The sequence below is a fragment of the Eleutherodactylus coqui genome, chromosome 5 (assembly GCF_035609145.1).
Source record: "Eleutherodactylus coqui strain aEleCoq1 chromosome 5, aEleCoq1.hap1, whole genome shotgun sequence".
Lineage (NCBI taxonomy): Eukaryota > Metazoa > Chordata > Amphibia > Anura > Eleutherodactylidae > Eleutherodactylus > Eleutherodactylus coqui.
In genome coordinates this window covers 173,683,001-173,700,528 of record NC_089841.1, presented here as the reverse complement: position 1 = coordinate 173,700,528, position 17,528 = coordinate 173,683,001, and the positions used below count along the sequence as shown (strand labels likewise).

Genomic DNA, 17,528 nt, shown 5'->3' with positions numbered 1-17,528 from the left:
TGGGCACGTCGCACAGCAGTCGGTGAACTGGCAGACTAAAGCGATGTTGCAGGGTGCGCAGGGTGGCAGCGTCCGTGTGGGACTTGCGGAAATGTGCGCAGAGCCGGCGCACCTTTACGAGCAGGTCTGACAAGCGTGGGTAGCTTTTCAGAAAGCGCTGAACCACCAAATTAAAGATGTGGGCCAGGCATGGCACGTGCGTGAGGCTGCCGAGCTGCAGAGCCGCCACCAGGTTACGGCCGTTGTCACACACGACCATGCCCGGTTGGAGGCTCAGCGGCGCAAGCCAACGGTCGGTCTGCTCTGTCAGACCCTGCAGCAGTTCATGGGCCGTGTGCCTCCTATCTCCTATCTCCTGACGCTTGCCCACCGCTGTGCTGCCACGCCGCGCGACACCGACTGCTGGCGACGTCCTGCTGCTGCTGACACATCTAGATTGCGAGACAGAGGTTGAGGAGGAGGAGGAGGAGGAGGGTGGTTTAGTGGACGAGGCATACACCGCCGAACATACCACCACCGAGCTGGGGCCCGCAATTCTGGGGGTGGGTAGGACGTGAGCGGTCCCAGGCTCTGACTCTGTCCCAGCCTCCACTAAATTCACCCAATGTGCCGTCAGGGAGATGTGGTGGCCCTGCCCGCCTGTGCTTGTCCACGAGTCCGTAGTTAAGTGGACCTTGCCACTAACCGCATTGGTGAGGGCGCGTACAATGTTGCGGGAGACGTGGTCGTGCAGGGCTGGGACGGCACATCGGAAAAAGTAGTGGCGACTGGGAACTGAGTAGCGCGGGGCCGCCACCGCCATCATACTTTTGAAGGACTCCGTTTCCACAACCCTATATGGCAGCATCTCAAGGCTGATAAATTTGGCTATGTGGACGGTTAACGCTTGAGGGTGCGGGTGCGTGGCGGGATACTTGCGCTCCAACACTTGCGCTAGCGACGGCTGGACTGTGCGGTGCGAGACATTGCTGGATGGGGCCGAGGACAGCGTAGGTGAGGGTGTGGGTGCAGGCCATGAGACGGTTGTGCCTGTGTCCTGAGAGGGGGGTTGTATCTCAGTGGCAGGTTGGGGCACAGGGGGAGAGACAGCGGTGCAAACCAGAGGCGGTGAACGGACTTCGTCCCACCTTGTGGGGTGCTTGGCCATCATATGCCTGCGCATGCTGTTGGTGGTGAGGCTGTTGGTGGTGGCTCCCCGGCTGATCTTGGCGCGACAAAGGTTGCACACCACTGTTCGTCGGTCCTCAGGCGTCTCTGTGAAAAACTGCCAGACCTTAGAGCACCTCGGCCTCTGCAGGGTGGCATGGCGCGAGGGGGCGCTTTGGGAAACACTTGGTGGATTAATCGGTCTGGCCCTGCCTCTACCCCTGGCCACCGCACTGCCTCTTGCAACCTGCCCTGCTGCTGCCCGTGCCTCCCCCTCTGAAGACCTGTCCTGTGTAGGCGTTGCACACCAGGTGGGGTCAGTCACCTCATCGTCCTGCTGCTTTTCCTCCGAATCCTCTGTGCGCTCCTCCCTCGCACTTACTGCCCTTACTACTACCTCACTGCAAGACAACTGTGTCTCATCGTCATCGTCCTCCTCACCCACAGAAAGTTCTTGAGACAGTTGGCGGAAGTCCCCAGCCTCATCCCCCGGACCCCGGGAACTTTCGAATGGTTGGGCATCAGTGACGATAAACTCCTCTGGTGGGAGAGGAACCACTGCTGCCCAATCTGAGCAGGGGCCCGAGAACAGTTCCTGGGAGTATTCCCGCTCCTGAGCATGTGTCATTGTAGTGGAGTGAGGAGGCTGGGAGGAAGAAGGAGCAGCAGACAGAGGATTCGGATTTGCAGCAGTGGACGGCGCAGAACTGTGGCTGGACGATAGGTTGCTCGAAGCACTTTCTGCCATCCAGGACAGGACCTGCTCACACTGCTCATTTTCTAATAAACGTCTCCCGCGTGGACCCATTAATTGGGCGATGTATGTGGGGACGCCAGAAACGTGCCTCTCTCCTAATCGCGCAGCAGTCGGCTGCGATACACCTGTATCAGGAGTTCGGCCTGTGCCCACACCCTCACTTGGCCCTCCGCGTCCTCGGCCGCGTCCACGTCCTCTAGGCCTACCCCTACCCCTCAGCATGCTGTATTACCAGTGATTTGATTTCACAGGCAGGAAATAAATTGGTGCAAGCCTGCAGGTCAAATATTATTTTTTTCCTTTTTTGCAAAGGGAAGGCCCCACTGCGTATATTCAATGAACAAGAAGTTTAATATCTGTGGTGTGGCCCTGAAAAAGTGTCACACAACTTTAGTGTAGCAGAGTTATTAACTCTGGCAGAGCAGGTATTTGCCAGTCAGGAAAGAAAATGGCACTAGGCTACAGTAAACCGTAGCTGGTTGCGTCTGATTTTTGTACGTTCTCCACGCAGCACACACGTACACGGAGATCTTAGGACTGACACAGGCAGGCCAAATATTATTTTTTTCCTTTTTTGCAAAGGGAAGGCCCCACTGCGTATATTCAATGAACAAGAAGTTTAATATCTGTGGTGTGGCCCTGAAAAAGTGTCACACAACTTTAGTGTTGCAGAGTTATTAACTCTGGCAGAGCAGGTATTTGCCAGTCAGGAAAGAAAATGGCACTAGGCTACAGTAAACCGTAGCTGGTTGCGTCTGATTTTTGTACGTTCTCCACGCAGCACACACGTACACGGAGATCTTAGGACTGACACAGGCAGGCCAAATATTATTTTTTTCCTTTTTTGCAAAGGGAAGGCCCCACTGCGTATATTCAATGAACAAGAAGTTTAATATCTGTGGTGTGGCCCTGAAAAAGTGTCACACAACTTTAGTGTAGCAGAGTTATTAACTCTGGCAGAGCAGGTATTTGCCAGTCAGGAAAGAAAATGGCGCTAGGCTACAGTAAACCGTAGCTGGTTGCGTCTGATTTTTGTACATTCTCCACGCAGCACACACGTACACGGAGATCTTAGGACTGACACAGGCAGGCCAAATATTATTTTTTTCCTTTTTTGCAAAGGGAAGGCCCCACTGCATATATTCAATGAACAAGAAATGTGTTGTGGCCCTGCCTACACAATTTTGTCCCTGTAGTATCAATGGAGGGTGCAATGCCCTGCAGACGATTTTTAGAAGAAAACAAATATGCAACACTGCTAACAGCAGCCAGCACAGTACTGCAGACGGTTAAATGTGGCCCTAGAAAGGACCGTTGAGGTTCTTGAAGGCTACACTCACTCCTAACACTCTCCCTGCCTAAGCAGCACTTCTGTCCCTAATGCCGGGTGCAATGCTCTGCACTGCCGATTTTGAGAAAAAAATTTTTTTTTTCTCCACTGCTAACAGCAGCCTGCACACAGGTAGATGTGGCCCTAAGAATGACCGTTGGGGTTCTTGAAGCCTACACTCACTACAAACACTCTCCCTACAGCAACTCCAATACAACAGCACTGTCCCTCAGCTAACTCACAAGGCATGTGTGGCGAGCCGCGGGAGGGGCCGATTTTTATACTCGGGTGACATCTGATCGCCCCAGCCACTCACAGCAGGGGGGTGGTATAGGGCTTGAACGTCACAGGGGGAAGTTGTAATGCCTTCCCTGTCTTTCAATTGGCCAGAAAAGCGCGCTAACGTCTCAGAGAGGAAACTGAAAGTAACCAGAACACCGCGTGGTATTCGTTTCGAGTAACGAATATCCCGAACACGCTAATATTCGCCCGAGTATCAAGCTCGGACGAGTACGTTCGCTCATCTCTACTAATATCTGTTCCTATTAACAACACACTATGTGTTTTATAGGCATAAAATGTGATGCAGCTTCTCTGTCCTGCACTCAACTGTAAAATGGAGACTGGTTATACTCTGTCTATATTATATATGGCTAGGTCATGTGATGGAGGAATCCAATGAAACTGCTACCCATATGCAAGATGAAGGACACATTTGGTGACATTAGCAAGGTGCCCTGGCTACCAATTGGCTGCATGCTGACCTCTGCAGCAAACGTTATAGGAAATTCCATTTTCCCGCTATTTTTGCCAAAAGTCAGTTTTAAAGAATCTAATTCGCTGTTGTGAAAATCAGGGCTATTTTTTGTCCAGACGATCAAGATGAGCAATGTTAATCTTTACAGTTATTTGTAGGCCTTATGCAGTAAGCAGTGGGGTCAGGGGAATTCAATTTTGCAATACCAAAAATGTACAGTTCACAAATGTACAAGCTATACTGAGCTCCTTCTGGTTTAACATATTGTTTCTCTCAGGGATTGCAGCTTATTCAGTTTGTGGTATTTTTTTGTTAATAAGAAACAAAAAGGGGGAAACAGCACTCACATATAGTGCATGTCATTAGCCTCAAACGTCATTTAAAGTTGCCAGCTTGGCACTATGAATTTTTTGCAGTAGAGTGAGGAGAATTCAATTACCCTGCAACAAACAACGACAGTTCCTAAATGCGCAAGCTATACTCTGTGGCCTTGTATTGTCACCTATCGTGCCACCCAGGGATCGAGGTCCATTTAGTAGTCGCTGCTTTCTGATGAATATGCAACAAAAAGAATCCCAAACAGGGAAACAACAAATACACACACAGTGTTTCCCAGGTCTGCAGCCAGCCCTCCATCCCGCAGCTATGGGAATGTAAAAGAAAAACCACAAAAAAATCCCACCACCCTAACCATTCACGAGTACAGAGCCTGAACGCAAGCATTACACAAGCTATACTCTGGCACCAATGGAAATAGTGCTCTGCAATGGAAATACTGCCCTTTAGGCTAGTGGACACAGAAGCCTTCCACAGCGTGACGCTCTGTGCTCACCCACAGTACCAGCCGCCTATCTATCTTTTCTTTGTTCTAAAATCTTACCCTGCCCTGCACCACCATTTGATAATCATGTGTTCCTGGCATTGCAAAATGCTGTCAGTGGCAGACCACTGCACCAGACCACGGACATGTGATACAGCAAGCATGGCCAAGGGTGTTAGATATCCTTAACAGCACACTGGGTCAATGTCCTACAAGTGGGTCATGTAGTCAAAAGTGGTGGTCCATGTTTTGTGGTACCCCCAAGACTTTCGGCATGTTCATCCCTGTCTGTTTCCTCCTCCCCGCTACCTTCTCCTCCTCCACCTCTTCATACCACCTTTCAACACCCTATAAAGGGCATAGATATCTATGTGTGACAAAGAACCAGTCTCCATACAGTGATGTACATGGTAAACGCCAAAATCTGAAGGCTGGCAAGGTCATGTATGACAATGGGATGAACCTGGTGGTAGCCATTTACCTCAGCAATCTCAGACACAATATCTGGCCTATGTGATGAACCTGGTAGTGCAGCAATTCCTAAACAATTACCCAAGTTTACATCAAAGTTGGACTACCACGCCACCACCTCAGCTATGATGTGCCTATGTGGTGAAATTCTACATTGCATATATTGCAGAGGCTAAGCCAGCAGCAGAGAGCAATCATAGAGTACCGGATAGTGAATTCCGTTAGCAGGTGTGTGGTGATCTCTTACTTGATGCCTGTGGAGTGACTGCAGATCAAAGATGTTTGTGCTGCTTCAGCCTGCTTTCAGGAAACAACCAAAATGGTCAGATGTGATGATACAGTGACCAGTACTACCATCCCTGTTGTCTGACTGCTGGAAAAGGCGCTACAGAGCTTCAGGGACAATGGCATATTGCTGTCACAGCAGGAAGAGGAAGGACGGATAATGATTTCGCAACTGTCTGGCCATTTCACCATTACTTAACACCGCAGGGAGGGTGGCTTTGAGTAGTAAATGGGTGCGTCTTTGTGCGTCTGCACCCTTTGGAGAAGTATAGAGAAGGAGAAGCAGGAGGAGGAAGAAGGGCAAAAAGAGGAAGAGTTCAGAAGCAGAAGAGGAGGGGGTTACACAATGTTTCTTCTATCCATTGCTAACCCCAGCTTTTCTATGTGGAGGGCAAGATCAGCCGGAGGTTATTGTTAGGCCTGCCCTTGAGGAATATGGGCCATCACCACTTGATGCTCGTTCGAGTATTAGGGTGCTCGAGATGCTCGTTACTCGAGACGAGCACCACGCGGTACTCGTCTCGATTAAACGAGCACTGACCATTGAATTCAATGGAGCCGGCAATACACCCGGCTCCATTGAAAGCAATGGCCTGCCGGCGAGCGCGGGATGAATTGTCGGGAAGGGCTTAAATATATAAGCCCTTCCCTGCAATTCATCCAGAAATGTGTAAAAAAAATAAAAATATATATATACTCACCTTGTCCCGGCAGAACGATGTTAGCCCATTGAATTCAATGGAGCCGGCAATACAGCCGGCTCCATTAAAAGCAATGGGCTGCCGGCGATCACGGGATGAATTGTCGGGAAGGGGTTAAATATATAAGCCCTTCCCTGCAATTCATCCAGAAATGTGTAAAAAAAAAAAAAAAATATATATATATATATATACTCACCTGGTCCCGGCAGACGGAGTTCAGCGCGGCCAGCGGCAGTCCTCCTGAACTGCCCTGAACAGCTGTGAGTAGTATTCAGCAGTCGGGGATTTAAAATCCCCAGCTGCTGAATGAGCTGCCTCTAATTGGTCACAGCCTGACCAATCAGAGGCAGATTCCACTCACACACCCATTCATGAATTTATGAATGGGTGTGTGACTACTGCCTCTGATTGGCTCAGCAGGACCAATCAGATGATTGCCACTATTGTGGCTTAATAGTGGGACCTGGGAACTTGAGATGCAGCCCAACATGTAGCCCCTCGCCTGCCCTATCCGTTTCTGTGTCGTTCCCATCACTTTCTTGAATTTCCCAGGTTTTCACAAATGAAAACCTTAGCGAGCATCGGCGATATACAAAAATGTTCGAGTCGCCCATTGACTTCAATGGAGTTCGTTACTCGAAACGAACTCTCGAGCATCACTGAAAGTTCGACTCGAGTAACGAGCACCCGAGCATTTTGGTGCTCGCTCATCTCTAAGTAAGATCTTATTTTCTGACTTTAAATTGTAAGTCTATTTAGGAAAACTTTTTCAAAGTGAACTTACCTGCAAGAAGCAGCTCTGAGGTTCATGTTTAGCAAGGTCCCCTAAGTGTGGTTTTAAAGTTAGAAACCTTCCCTGTGGATAACACTCAAAGCCTGCTATAAAGAGCAAGTCTAGACTCAACCTCTTCTTTTATATTAACTGTAACTTCTGCAGATGATAAAGCAACTTCTTATTCCAATAAGGGAGCTGACTATTCAAAAATTGGAATTTTCTTTCTAGCTTATCTGAAGAAGTAAATGTTATTCAAGATTTTCCAAACTCTGCTATTTTGGGATTGCTTAAAGGGGTTGTCCCGAGGCAGCAAGTGGGTCTGTACACTTCTGCATGGCCATAATAATGCACTTTGTAATGTACATTGTGCATTAATTATGAGCCATGCAGAAGTTATAAAAAGTTTTATACTTACCTGTTCCGTTGCTGGCGTCCTCGTCTCCATGGTGCCGACTAATTTTCGCCCTCCGATGGCCAAATTAGCCGCGCTTGCGCAGTCCGGGTCTTCTGCAGTCTTCTATGGGGCTCCGTGTAGCTCCGTGTAGCTCCGCCCCGTCACGTGCCGATTCCAGCCAATCAGGAGGCTGGAATCGGCAGTGGACCGCACAGAAGAGCTGCGGTCCACGGAGGAAGAGGCCATCTTCAGCGGTGAGTAGAGAAGTCACCGGAGCGCGGGGATTCAGGTAAGCGCTCCGGTGAGCTTTCTTTACCTCCCTGCATCGGGGTTGTCTCGCGCCGAACGGGGGGGGGGTTGAAAAAAAAAAAAACCCGTTTCGGCGCGGGACAACCCCTTTAATGTTTCTTTATTTAAATAACTAATCTTGCGATGATGCTACTATATTATATATTGATCCTGATGTAAGAACATCAAATAATATTTGAAAATGATCATATTTGCACCGATTTTATGCCAGAAGCTGGAATAAACTGTTTCATGACTTTTCCCTGCTGATGCTTCCTCTGGACATTAGAACTGATGTTAGGAGATGCTGCAGGTGAGGCTAGTGGTATGTGTGGAGCAGTTTTCTCACCACTAATCTGATATTGATGACCTATCATATATAATAAAAAAGCTTTAGGCTGGCGTCCCAAAAGGTATCAGCTATGAAATAAGGTAAAATTGTATATTTAATGTTATTGTGCCTAAAACTGACCACATTGATATTTGCACGGTTAAGATGGTGTTTTTTTGCAGCCCTGAAAATAACATGTACTTTAAATCTAATAGTCTGTCTTGCACCATATGTTGAGACATATAGTGAGCCTAAATAAAAATCGTAGTATTTTGGCATGATGTTTTTTTTTACTTTTTATTTCCTGGTTAGACAGTAATTTATGCCATCATAGGAGAAGCTTTAAAAAGAAATTGTACCACTGAAGCCAAAACTTTCCTTTCCTTTTCTGTTTTTTACTTATACGCTTAAGGGCTCCTGCACACTGGCGAGAGTGAGAGTGAATCACGGTCCGATATCGCCCTCGCAATCCTTCTGAAAACCCCTGGATGCGAGGTGATTTCACATGGAAACAGCCTTGCATCCCTTTATCTCCGTCGCGGCATTGGTTTCATAATCATGCGTTTTATTTCACTCTCGCATTGTGAGAAAATCGCACGATTTTCTTGCCAGTGTGAAGGAGCTCCAATGTTTATATTCTTAGTATAGGGCCATCATTCGATTCATTTTTAGGTAAATGCATTTTGTTGCAATTTCTTTACTATATTTCTAAATAAAAGAATAAAAAGAAATAGTGAATTATTAACATATTAACAGCTGCTTATTTCCTGCTGCACACAGCCCTGCAGCAATGACATCGTATTCAATTTTGTGTTCAGTAAACCAGATCCAATTTATACGACACGTGCAAAGCTGCATTCAACTTCCATCACATTGGATTTCTGACACACCACTGCTGTGGAGATGAAGATCAAAAGTACTGCCAGTCCATATCCTACATCGTAGCTAACGTTAGTGTGAAATGTAAGTACACCCTCATGTACCACCCTCGATCGCATACATTGTGTCTTGTACACCAGAGTTGGCTTGTCAGATTGAACTGCCACAGAGGACATACAGACACAGACATACTGGTGATTGTACGTTTATTACAAGGTATTCCCCAATTAATATTCTTACTTTATGATATTAATGGAAGGACAATTTTAGTAAAATATGGGGATCTAAACATGAGAAATTAACTCCTTAGAGACTGCCAATTTTTGTTTTTTTCTACTTTGTTTTTTGATCCTTCCCTTTGAAGAGCCATAACATTATTTTACTTTACTGTAAACACAGCTGCATGAGGGCTTGTTTTTTGCTATACAAGTTATATTTTTCAGTGGTAACATTTAATGTACCATATAATGTACAAAAAAAAGGTAACAAAAAATTGTAAGTGAGGTGAAATCAAAAATAGGTAATTGTGCCCTGTCTAGGGGGTTTCATTTTTACGGTCTTCATGGTGGGCTAAAAATTTCATTGATTTTACTCTGTGGGTCAGTGCAATTATTCAGATACCAAATGTACATAATTTTTATTATGTCATATCACTTCTTTGATCATCACTTTCAACAGCAATAATTTAAATTTTTCTGTCCACTGAGCTGTTCGAGGGTTTGTTTCCTACATGGTGAGCTCTAGTTTTTATTTCTATCTTTTAAGTTGCATAAGTTGCATTTATTCAGCTTTTTTGGGGGGGAGGGAATGCTGGAAACAAAAAAAGGAAATCTGGCATTGTGTTTTTTTTTTAATGGCATCACCAAGCAGTATAAATAATGTTATGTTTTATTAGTTTGGACATTTTTAATGCAGCAATAGCAATTATTTACATTTTTTATTGTTTAGATTTTCTTTTTTAAAAATGAGAAAAGATTTTTATTTTTAAAATTTTTCAATAGTTTTAATTCTTAAGAAATTGTATTCAACTGCTGTTTACAATTTTTAAGTCTAAAAGTGGATCTTGAACTTTCGATCACTTTCACTTCTGTATTACAGTGTATTGGTTCAGCTCTGTTATTCTATTACACCCTGCCACAGCCAGCGTGTAATAGAAATATTACCAAGGCAGGCTTGGGGGCCTTTACAAGGTCTTTACAAGATCTCTAGCTGCCGTGATTACCGGAGGGCACCTCCCAATCACATCAAACCATTTAAATGTCATGGTCAACACTGACCAAGGCATCTAAAGAGATACATAGATTGGATTAGAGTTATCTCTGACACAATTTTTTAATTTTTCTCTCAACATAGTTATTTGAGGGATTGTTCTTTTTGCAAGACATCCTGAAGTTTCTATTGGTATCATTTTGGAATAGATGCAACTTTTTTTTTATCACCTTTTGATTATTTTTTTTTTGGAGACAGAGAGAGAGCAAAAAGTGCAATACTGATGTGTTTTTTTTTCTGACAACGTTCACTGTGCAGGATAAATAATACATTACTTTAATAGATCGGACGTTTATGGACGCAACTATACAAAAATGTTTTGCTATTTTACATTTTTTTATTATAAATATGGGAAAACTTTTATTACCTTTTATTTTTTTAACAGGTAATTAAACGTTTTTTTTTAAATTCCTTTTAGCACTTTTTCAGTCCCATAGGGGACTTGAACTTGCGATCCTGCAGTATAATATTATACCATAGTATTCCATATGCTGCAATCTGAAAGGCTGTTCATCAAACCACAACAAAGGCATGGTTTGATAGGCAAACTGCAATGGCAGCCCAGGGGGCCTTCAGAAGGTCCCCGGCTGCCATGGCAACAAATAGCACCTAGCGATCTCATGTGATCTCATAACCCCCAAACTCCAATTGGGGCATTTACATGGCACTATCAGAATTGATCCTGCGACATTTAAAGGGTTAACAGTCACGATCAGCATGAGTACTGATAGTGGCAGTTGTGGACAGGTATCAGCTGTCAAGGATAGCCAGCAATCTCATTGTATGCAGTGATATTGACTCCTGATCCCACTGCATACAAACCCTGAACCTCCATGATGCAATGTATGTGTTACAATCGTGTGGCAACCTAAGCATGGGAGCCCACACGATCGTACCCAAAAAGGGATAGAATGTATCGGATGGACGCACACATGTAGCACCAGGGTCACACGGGATTCACACAGGTTTCAGGCAACTGACCCTGTTCTACGCGGGAGGATGGCATGGCCCTACCTAAGCGGGGGATTCGCCCCAATAAAGGGCGGCCTAGTGTTCTTCGGATCTGGGCCCTAGCTGATCCTAGGAGCCACGCCACAGAACAGGAGACATACACATGTTACATAACAGACAGAACCACAGGATACACAGAGCCAGAATACACAGCATACAGCAGCCACAATGCAACCACTAGTAACAGATGATAAGCTGAATATAAATACCAGGTATTGGTTGACATTTTGTACAAAACATGGAAGCTAGCGGGCCACTGCATGGCTCCTGGTTATACCGCTAGTCCCTACACTAACCAGGAGTCCAGCTGAACCAGACAGAGTTCACACAGAAAACTGCAACAGGACAGGACACAGATAGCAGGTCACGCAGCAAACTGACACAAAACTGACAGAATTTAAACGTACAAACGGACCTGAACCAGCAAGACACAGATCACTCAGCAAAGCTTGCAACGGGACAGAACAGAGCACAGGGCACACAACCAACTGCAACATATAATTAAACTCCAGACTCCACCCAGAGCTCACATGTGCACAGATGGAAATCACAGCAAGTCTATGTGTCCTCATACCAGGGGGAATAGACAGTCAGCTACACAAGCTGACATAGGGAACCGTGTCAAGTTACACCAACTGACACACAGAACAGACAGTCAACTACACAAGCTGACATAGGGAACCGTGTCAAGTTACACCAACTGACACCCAGAATAAGACATAAGACCTTTGGAGGCTGCACCTGTAAAGGGGGAAGGAAAAGGGGGCTGCATGTACTGCAGACTAGGACAACAGGTGTCCAAACAGTCTTTAGGAAAGCAGAGGGACACAGACTTACTTGCAAACACAGATCAGAGTGGGAACAAGCTGAACATGACTGATAACCCTGGGGGCACAGCCAAACTGACCAGGAGCTGCGTTTATATGTGAGCACAGATCACTAGCAGGAAGTACCACACCCAGCCAGCTCAATTAACCCTCAACCACCTGTAGTTGTGCTGCTAGGAGTACATAGTACAACAGATCCCAGCAGCACACGTAACAGTACGTACTGGAGGATTAAAGCCTTAATTCATTCTGGCTCGGCACTGGCCAATTACCGATCTTCTATGCTGAGTGTGGCTGCTCCTAGTTGCTTACACTCAATACGCCTCACCTCTCTCAACTTTCGGAATTTTTGACAGGTCACCTGTTGGGTCCTGTCTGCAGTATTCATGTGTGCAAGAGACACCCCTGCAGCACTTTTAGCAAATCTCAGTGTTTCTCACACACTGACCAACCAGTGAAGCAAACAGGAAATTAAGTGCCAGTGCATTCACACTCTGGAACCTCCATACTCATAGACACAGCATTATTTAAAGACACATAACCTATTATACGAAATCACATGGAACACCCCCTTACACATACAAGTACACTGGATGTTGCAAAGGTGTTAAAAGGGAACCTGTGAGAATGAGAGAAGTTCCAAACCATTACCAACCAGTATGCAAGATAGTAATAGTTGGACAATAATGCGTTTGCATATTCTGGCCAATACAGCATAAGGGCTTAAACATATAAGCATGAATTAAGGCCTGATAATCATGGCCGTATAACGGGACAAAACAAAACCACTGATCTCAATAGGAGTTCAGTGGTTTCATTTTCACTGCTGGGATTTCTTGTCTATAAATACTACAGAAAAGATAGAACCAGCCCTATCTTCCCCATATGTAGTGAACACATTGTGTGGGAAAAATCGGGCAGACGCTATCTATTCGCCTTTTCATCTTCACAGATCCTTCATCCTGGGTGTTGTGCTGCTTGTCATTCCCTGTTGTATGGTGTGTGGGATGTGCATGTAGCAGAGCTGTGTGTGTGTGACGTGCATATTGCACAGCTGTGTGGCGTGTTGCGCCACCAGATACACTGGTACTATAATTTCCTAAAAATTATTATTCAAAATACTAACGACCATCTGTCCATGAATGAGCGATTGAGTTACGTGCAGAGCCTGACACCAACCATGTGCTTACAGGACCTGTGATGATGTCACTGTCATGTGATCAATAACCTGGGCTCTTACCCCCCACCCCTAATCACATGACAGTAATATCATCACAGGTCCTTCACTTTAATAAAAACCTGCAGAGCCAGACAAAAAAAATTAGATGAAAAATATATATAGCAGAGCTGTGTGCATGTGGCAGAGCTGTGTGTGTGTGACATGCATGTAGCAGAGCTGTGTGATACATTGCACCACCAGAAACACTGATACTATAATTTCCTAATAATTACTAGTAATCAACCTATTACACTGCTGGTTCAAGGACCTACATTCTCCTAATAGATTCCCTTTATGTGTTTCACAGCCACCTAAATAAAATACACATCAAATGGTAAAATTCTTTGTATGACTGAGAATTGGCCCTGATTTTATTTGGTTGAGAAAATTCCTTAACTATAAATGGATGGAAATATTTCAGAAGGATACATTCTGACATATAGTAGACATCTTGGATGCGCATATTTGTTACACATATCTACAGTATGCACTTGAAAATGTCATTGAATATTTCATGCATATGTCCTACAATGATTATGAGTAGAACATAGGAATGCATTGCCTTTCATATGCTATGTGTAATGGAATCACATTCACAGGTCTGCCACTGGAACAGAACCATATTATAACAATATCACTCATTTCATCCTGATTGGATTTCCAACCGCTCCAGGGCTCCAGTATGTACTGTTTACTATCTTCCTTATAATTTATTTTCTAACTGTAATAGAAAATGTGGCCATCATTGTAACCATCACCGTTAATTCAAAGCTGCACAAACCCATGTATTACCTACTCTGCAGTTTATCTCTATTGGAAACCATTTACATTACAATAACTGCACCCACCCTACTCAACAGTTTCTTAACTGACACCAATAAGATCCCTTTCGCAGCCTGTATGGCTCAATTGTACATCTTTATTTCCTTGGCCAGCACTGAATTTGCTCTCCTGGCTGTCATGGCATTCGACAGGTATGTAGCAATATGTCTACCTTTTCGGTACACGGTCATTATGAACAACTATGTTTGCTTCCAGTTAGCTATTGGTTCCTGGGTGACAGGGTTTTCCATTTCCGCAGTGAAAACCATCTATATTTGTAGATTACATTTCTGTGGGTGCAACATTATCAACCATTTCTTTTGTGACATTTCTCCTTTACTAAACTTGGCTTGTGGAGACATAACTTTCTTAGAGCTGTTGGATTTCATCTTAGCCATGGTTATTATCATAATTCCTCTTGTAGTGGTAATTGTCAGCTATATTTGTATAATCAGGGCAGTTCTAATTATGCCAAACAAAAAAGGACGTCAAAAAGCCTTCTCTACCTGTGCTTCTCATTTAATTGTAGTCATTATATTTTATACAACAACATTGTTCATCTATGCCAGACCAAGAAAAGCTGCCCCGTTTGATAGGAATAAATTAGTTACTATTTTATACGCAGTTTTGACTCCACTTCTAAACCCGGTGATTTACTGTCTGAGAAATCGTGAAGTTCAACAAGCACTGAAGAAATTATTGACTCCTTCTTCAGGCTGACTGCACGAATTCCATGCCTTTTTAGGTATCGCAGAAGGACAACTTAACCTTTACTGTTACTTTTCTAAAATCATCATAAATTCTATATACATAAATTTGTTTATTTGATGAGTCGCTTCCCACTTTTTGTGACCTTGTGGACCAGCCCACGACAGAGCTTTCTGTCGGCTGTTGCCGCCCCTAACTCCACCTAGGTCCAGACCATCACCTGAAGGATATCATCCATCCATCTTGCCCTTGTTCGGCCTCTCTTCTTTTTGCCTTCCACTTTCCCTAACAACCTTTACTGTTAGTTTTCTAAAATCACAATAAACTCTATATACATAAATGCTCGATCGAGTTATTGCCCTTAGCGAGTATGCTCACTCATCTCTACCTATGACCTTTTGGGTCTACATTTTCATTCATGGGGAGCGCTGCCCCTGCTGTCTCATTCTTCGCTCCCAACTAGGCGGGACGACACGAAGTGTGGTCCGTTACCTGGTGTTTAACCAGTGTCAACCTGTTAGAGCCCAGAGCTGCTCTGGGTATTTAGTTATGTTTGTTTTTCCGTTTCTTTTTCTTATTCTTACTCCTTTTCTTTCTTTTCTCTTTTTCAACTCTTTGTCCCATGTCCTCTTCCTTTCCCCCTTTTTCTCCCTTGCTCTCCCTATCTTCCTCCCCCCTGCAGTCCCCGGCCACTGATAACCTGAGACAATACTTATGGATAATCTGACTCTTTGCTCTTAAAACACCAGGGGCCTAAACAAGCTGGCTAAGAGAGGTCAGATTCTCTATCACCTCCACAAAAATAAAGTTCTGATTGCATTGTTCCAAGAGACCCACTTCTCCACAGGTAGCCTCTAAACTTCTCCACTGCACCTCTAAACATTACAGTTTGTGGTACCATAGTGCCCATCCAAAGAAAAAATCGTGTGGGGACTCAATTGCTATCCACAAACAACTTCCACACCAAGTTATTTCTTCAAAGATTGACCCGGAGGGACGGTACATTTATTTTAAATTATTAATTGGAAATAGAGTATTAACAATCGCCAATGCTTACTTCCCCAACCATCTACAGGTGGCCTTCGGTGTCCAGATCCTCGGGGCTCTCTCATGATTCACTGCAGGTTCCCGAAATATTCTTGGAGGAGACTTCAATCTTTGCCTTGACCCTGACTCGTCAAGCGGGTAGGTCTTGGGTTTCATTCTCTCTCACATGAAAATTTAAGAGGGCTCTAGCGTCCCTGAGACTAGCTGACTTATGGTGGATTCTACTCCCGAACACGAAGGATTATAGTTACCATTCTTTTGCACATAACATTTATAATAGACAAGACTATTTATTTGTCTCACAACCTCCTAGATTTATCTCCCACTAGCTCTGTTGGAATTTTTCTATGGTCTGACCATGCTTTAGTGTTTGGTGCCATCCAGGGTTTAAGGAAAAAAGAACGAATCAAACATGGTGCCTCAATGATAACATCCTTAACGACTCACAGTGTATACTCGATTTCGCCGATGTCCACAAATATGACTCCACATCTCCTTCCATCCAATGGGAAGCTCTCAAGTGTGTTGTCAGGGAAATATTTATTTCCCATGGATCTAAGCTAAAAAGAGAGCGCATGCAGGGCTTGAGGCTATTACTAATGAAGCTTGACACTCTTGAATCTTCAAATAAAAGAGGCCCCTCAGATGAACAAAGAGCAGATATCTCAGACACTCGGAGGAAAATCCTTTCCATCTTAGATCACTATACACTATGCTCTAGTGACAAAAGACGAGGCAGATTTTACGAATTTGAAAACAAATGCGGACGGTGGTTGGCTGGGGCTCTCCATCCCACGACATCCACACTCTATATAGCGTCCTTGAATTCCCAAACCAAAGGCCATGAACATTCCTCGACAGATATATTAGATTGCTTCAGGTTGTGCTACCAAGAACTCTATAACATTTCAGAGAGCCAGGGGGGAGGAAACCAGCACAACTCTCCAGATATACAAGATTACTTAGATAACTTTGCGCCGGGAGCCATCCTAGGGGATGGGTCTGAAAGTCTAGAAGAAAAGTTCTCCGAGTCGGAGATTCGGGAAGTGATTAAAGACTTTAAACTAGGAAAAAGCCCATTCTACAGAACCTTTGGAGAACTATTAGCTCCACTCTTATTAAAATCCTTTGATTCCATTTCAGGTTCATGCTCATTTCCACACCAGGTTCTCCAAGCTATAATTACAGTGATCCCCAAACCAGGGAAAGACCACACATCCTGTAAGAGCTATCGCCCTATTTCTTTATTGAATATAGACTCTAAACTATTTGCTAAGATACTGGCCTCCTGTTTGAAACCGCTTATCCCAGCTTTAAATAATAAGGAACAAACTGGATTTATCCCAGGTCTAGAAGCAAAAGACAATACAATCCGATCGCTATCCATGATCTTGTGGGCCTGTCTTTTGGGAAGTCCTTTATGTCTCTAGTCAATAGATGCTGAAAAAAAGCATTCGATAAAGTGCACTGGGGATTCCTGAAATCAACGCTCCGGAGAATTGGTCTGGGTCCTAGATTCTTTAACTGGGTTAGGGCCCTAAACCACAACCCAACGGCGTGGATACGAGTGAATGGCTCTCTCTCCTCCCCACTTAGGATAAATAACGGAACGAAACACGGCTGCTCATTGTCCCCTTTCCTGTATGTCCTGGTGATGGAGTCCCTGGTTAACGCCCTCCGGAACAACCCCA

General features: G+C 44.6%; 1 protein-coding gene across 1 annotated transcript; it reads left to right on the top strand.

Moving 5' to 3' along the window:
* The first annotated feature begins 11,984 nt into the window (after positions 1-11,984).
* On the top strand, positions 11,985-17,226 carry LOC136628869 (olfactory receptor 6B9-like). The gene is made up of 3 exons (XM_066604963.1): positions 11,985-12,139; positions 13,860-14,780; positions 17,202-17,226. The coding sequence occupies exons 1-3, from the start codon at positions 11,985-11,987 to the stop codon at positions 17,224-17,226; spliced, it is 1,101 nt and encodes a 366-aa protein (XP_066461060.1).
* The last annotated feature ends 302 nt before the right edge of the window (positions 17,227-17,528 follow it).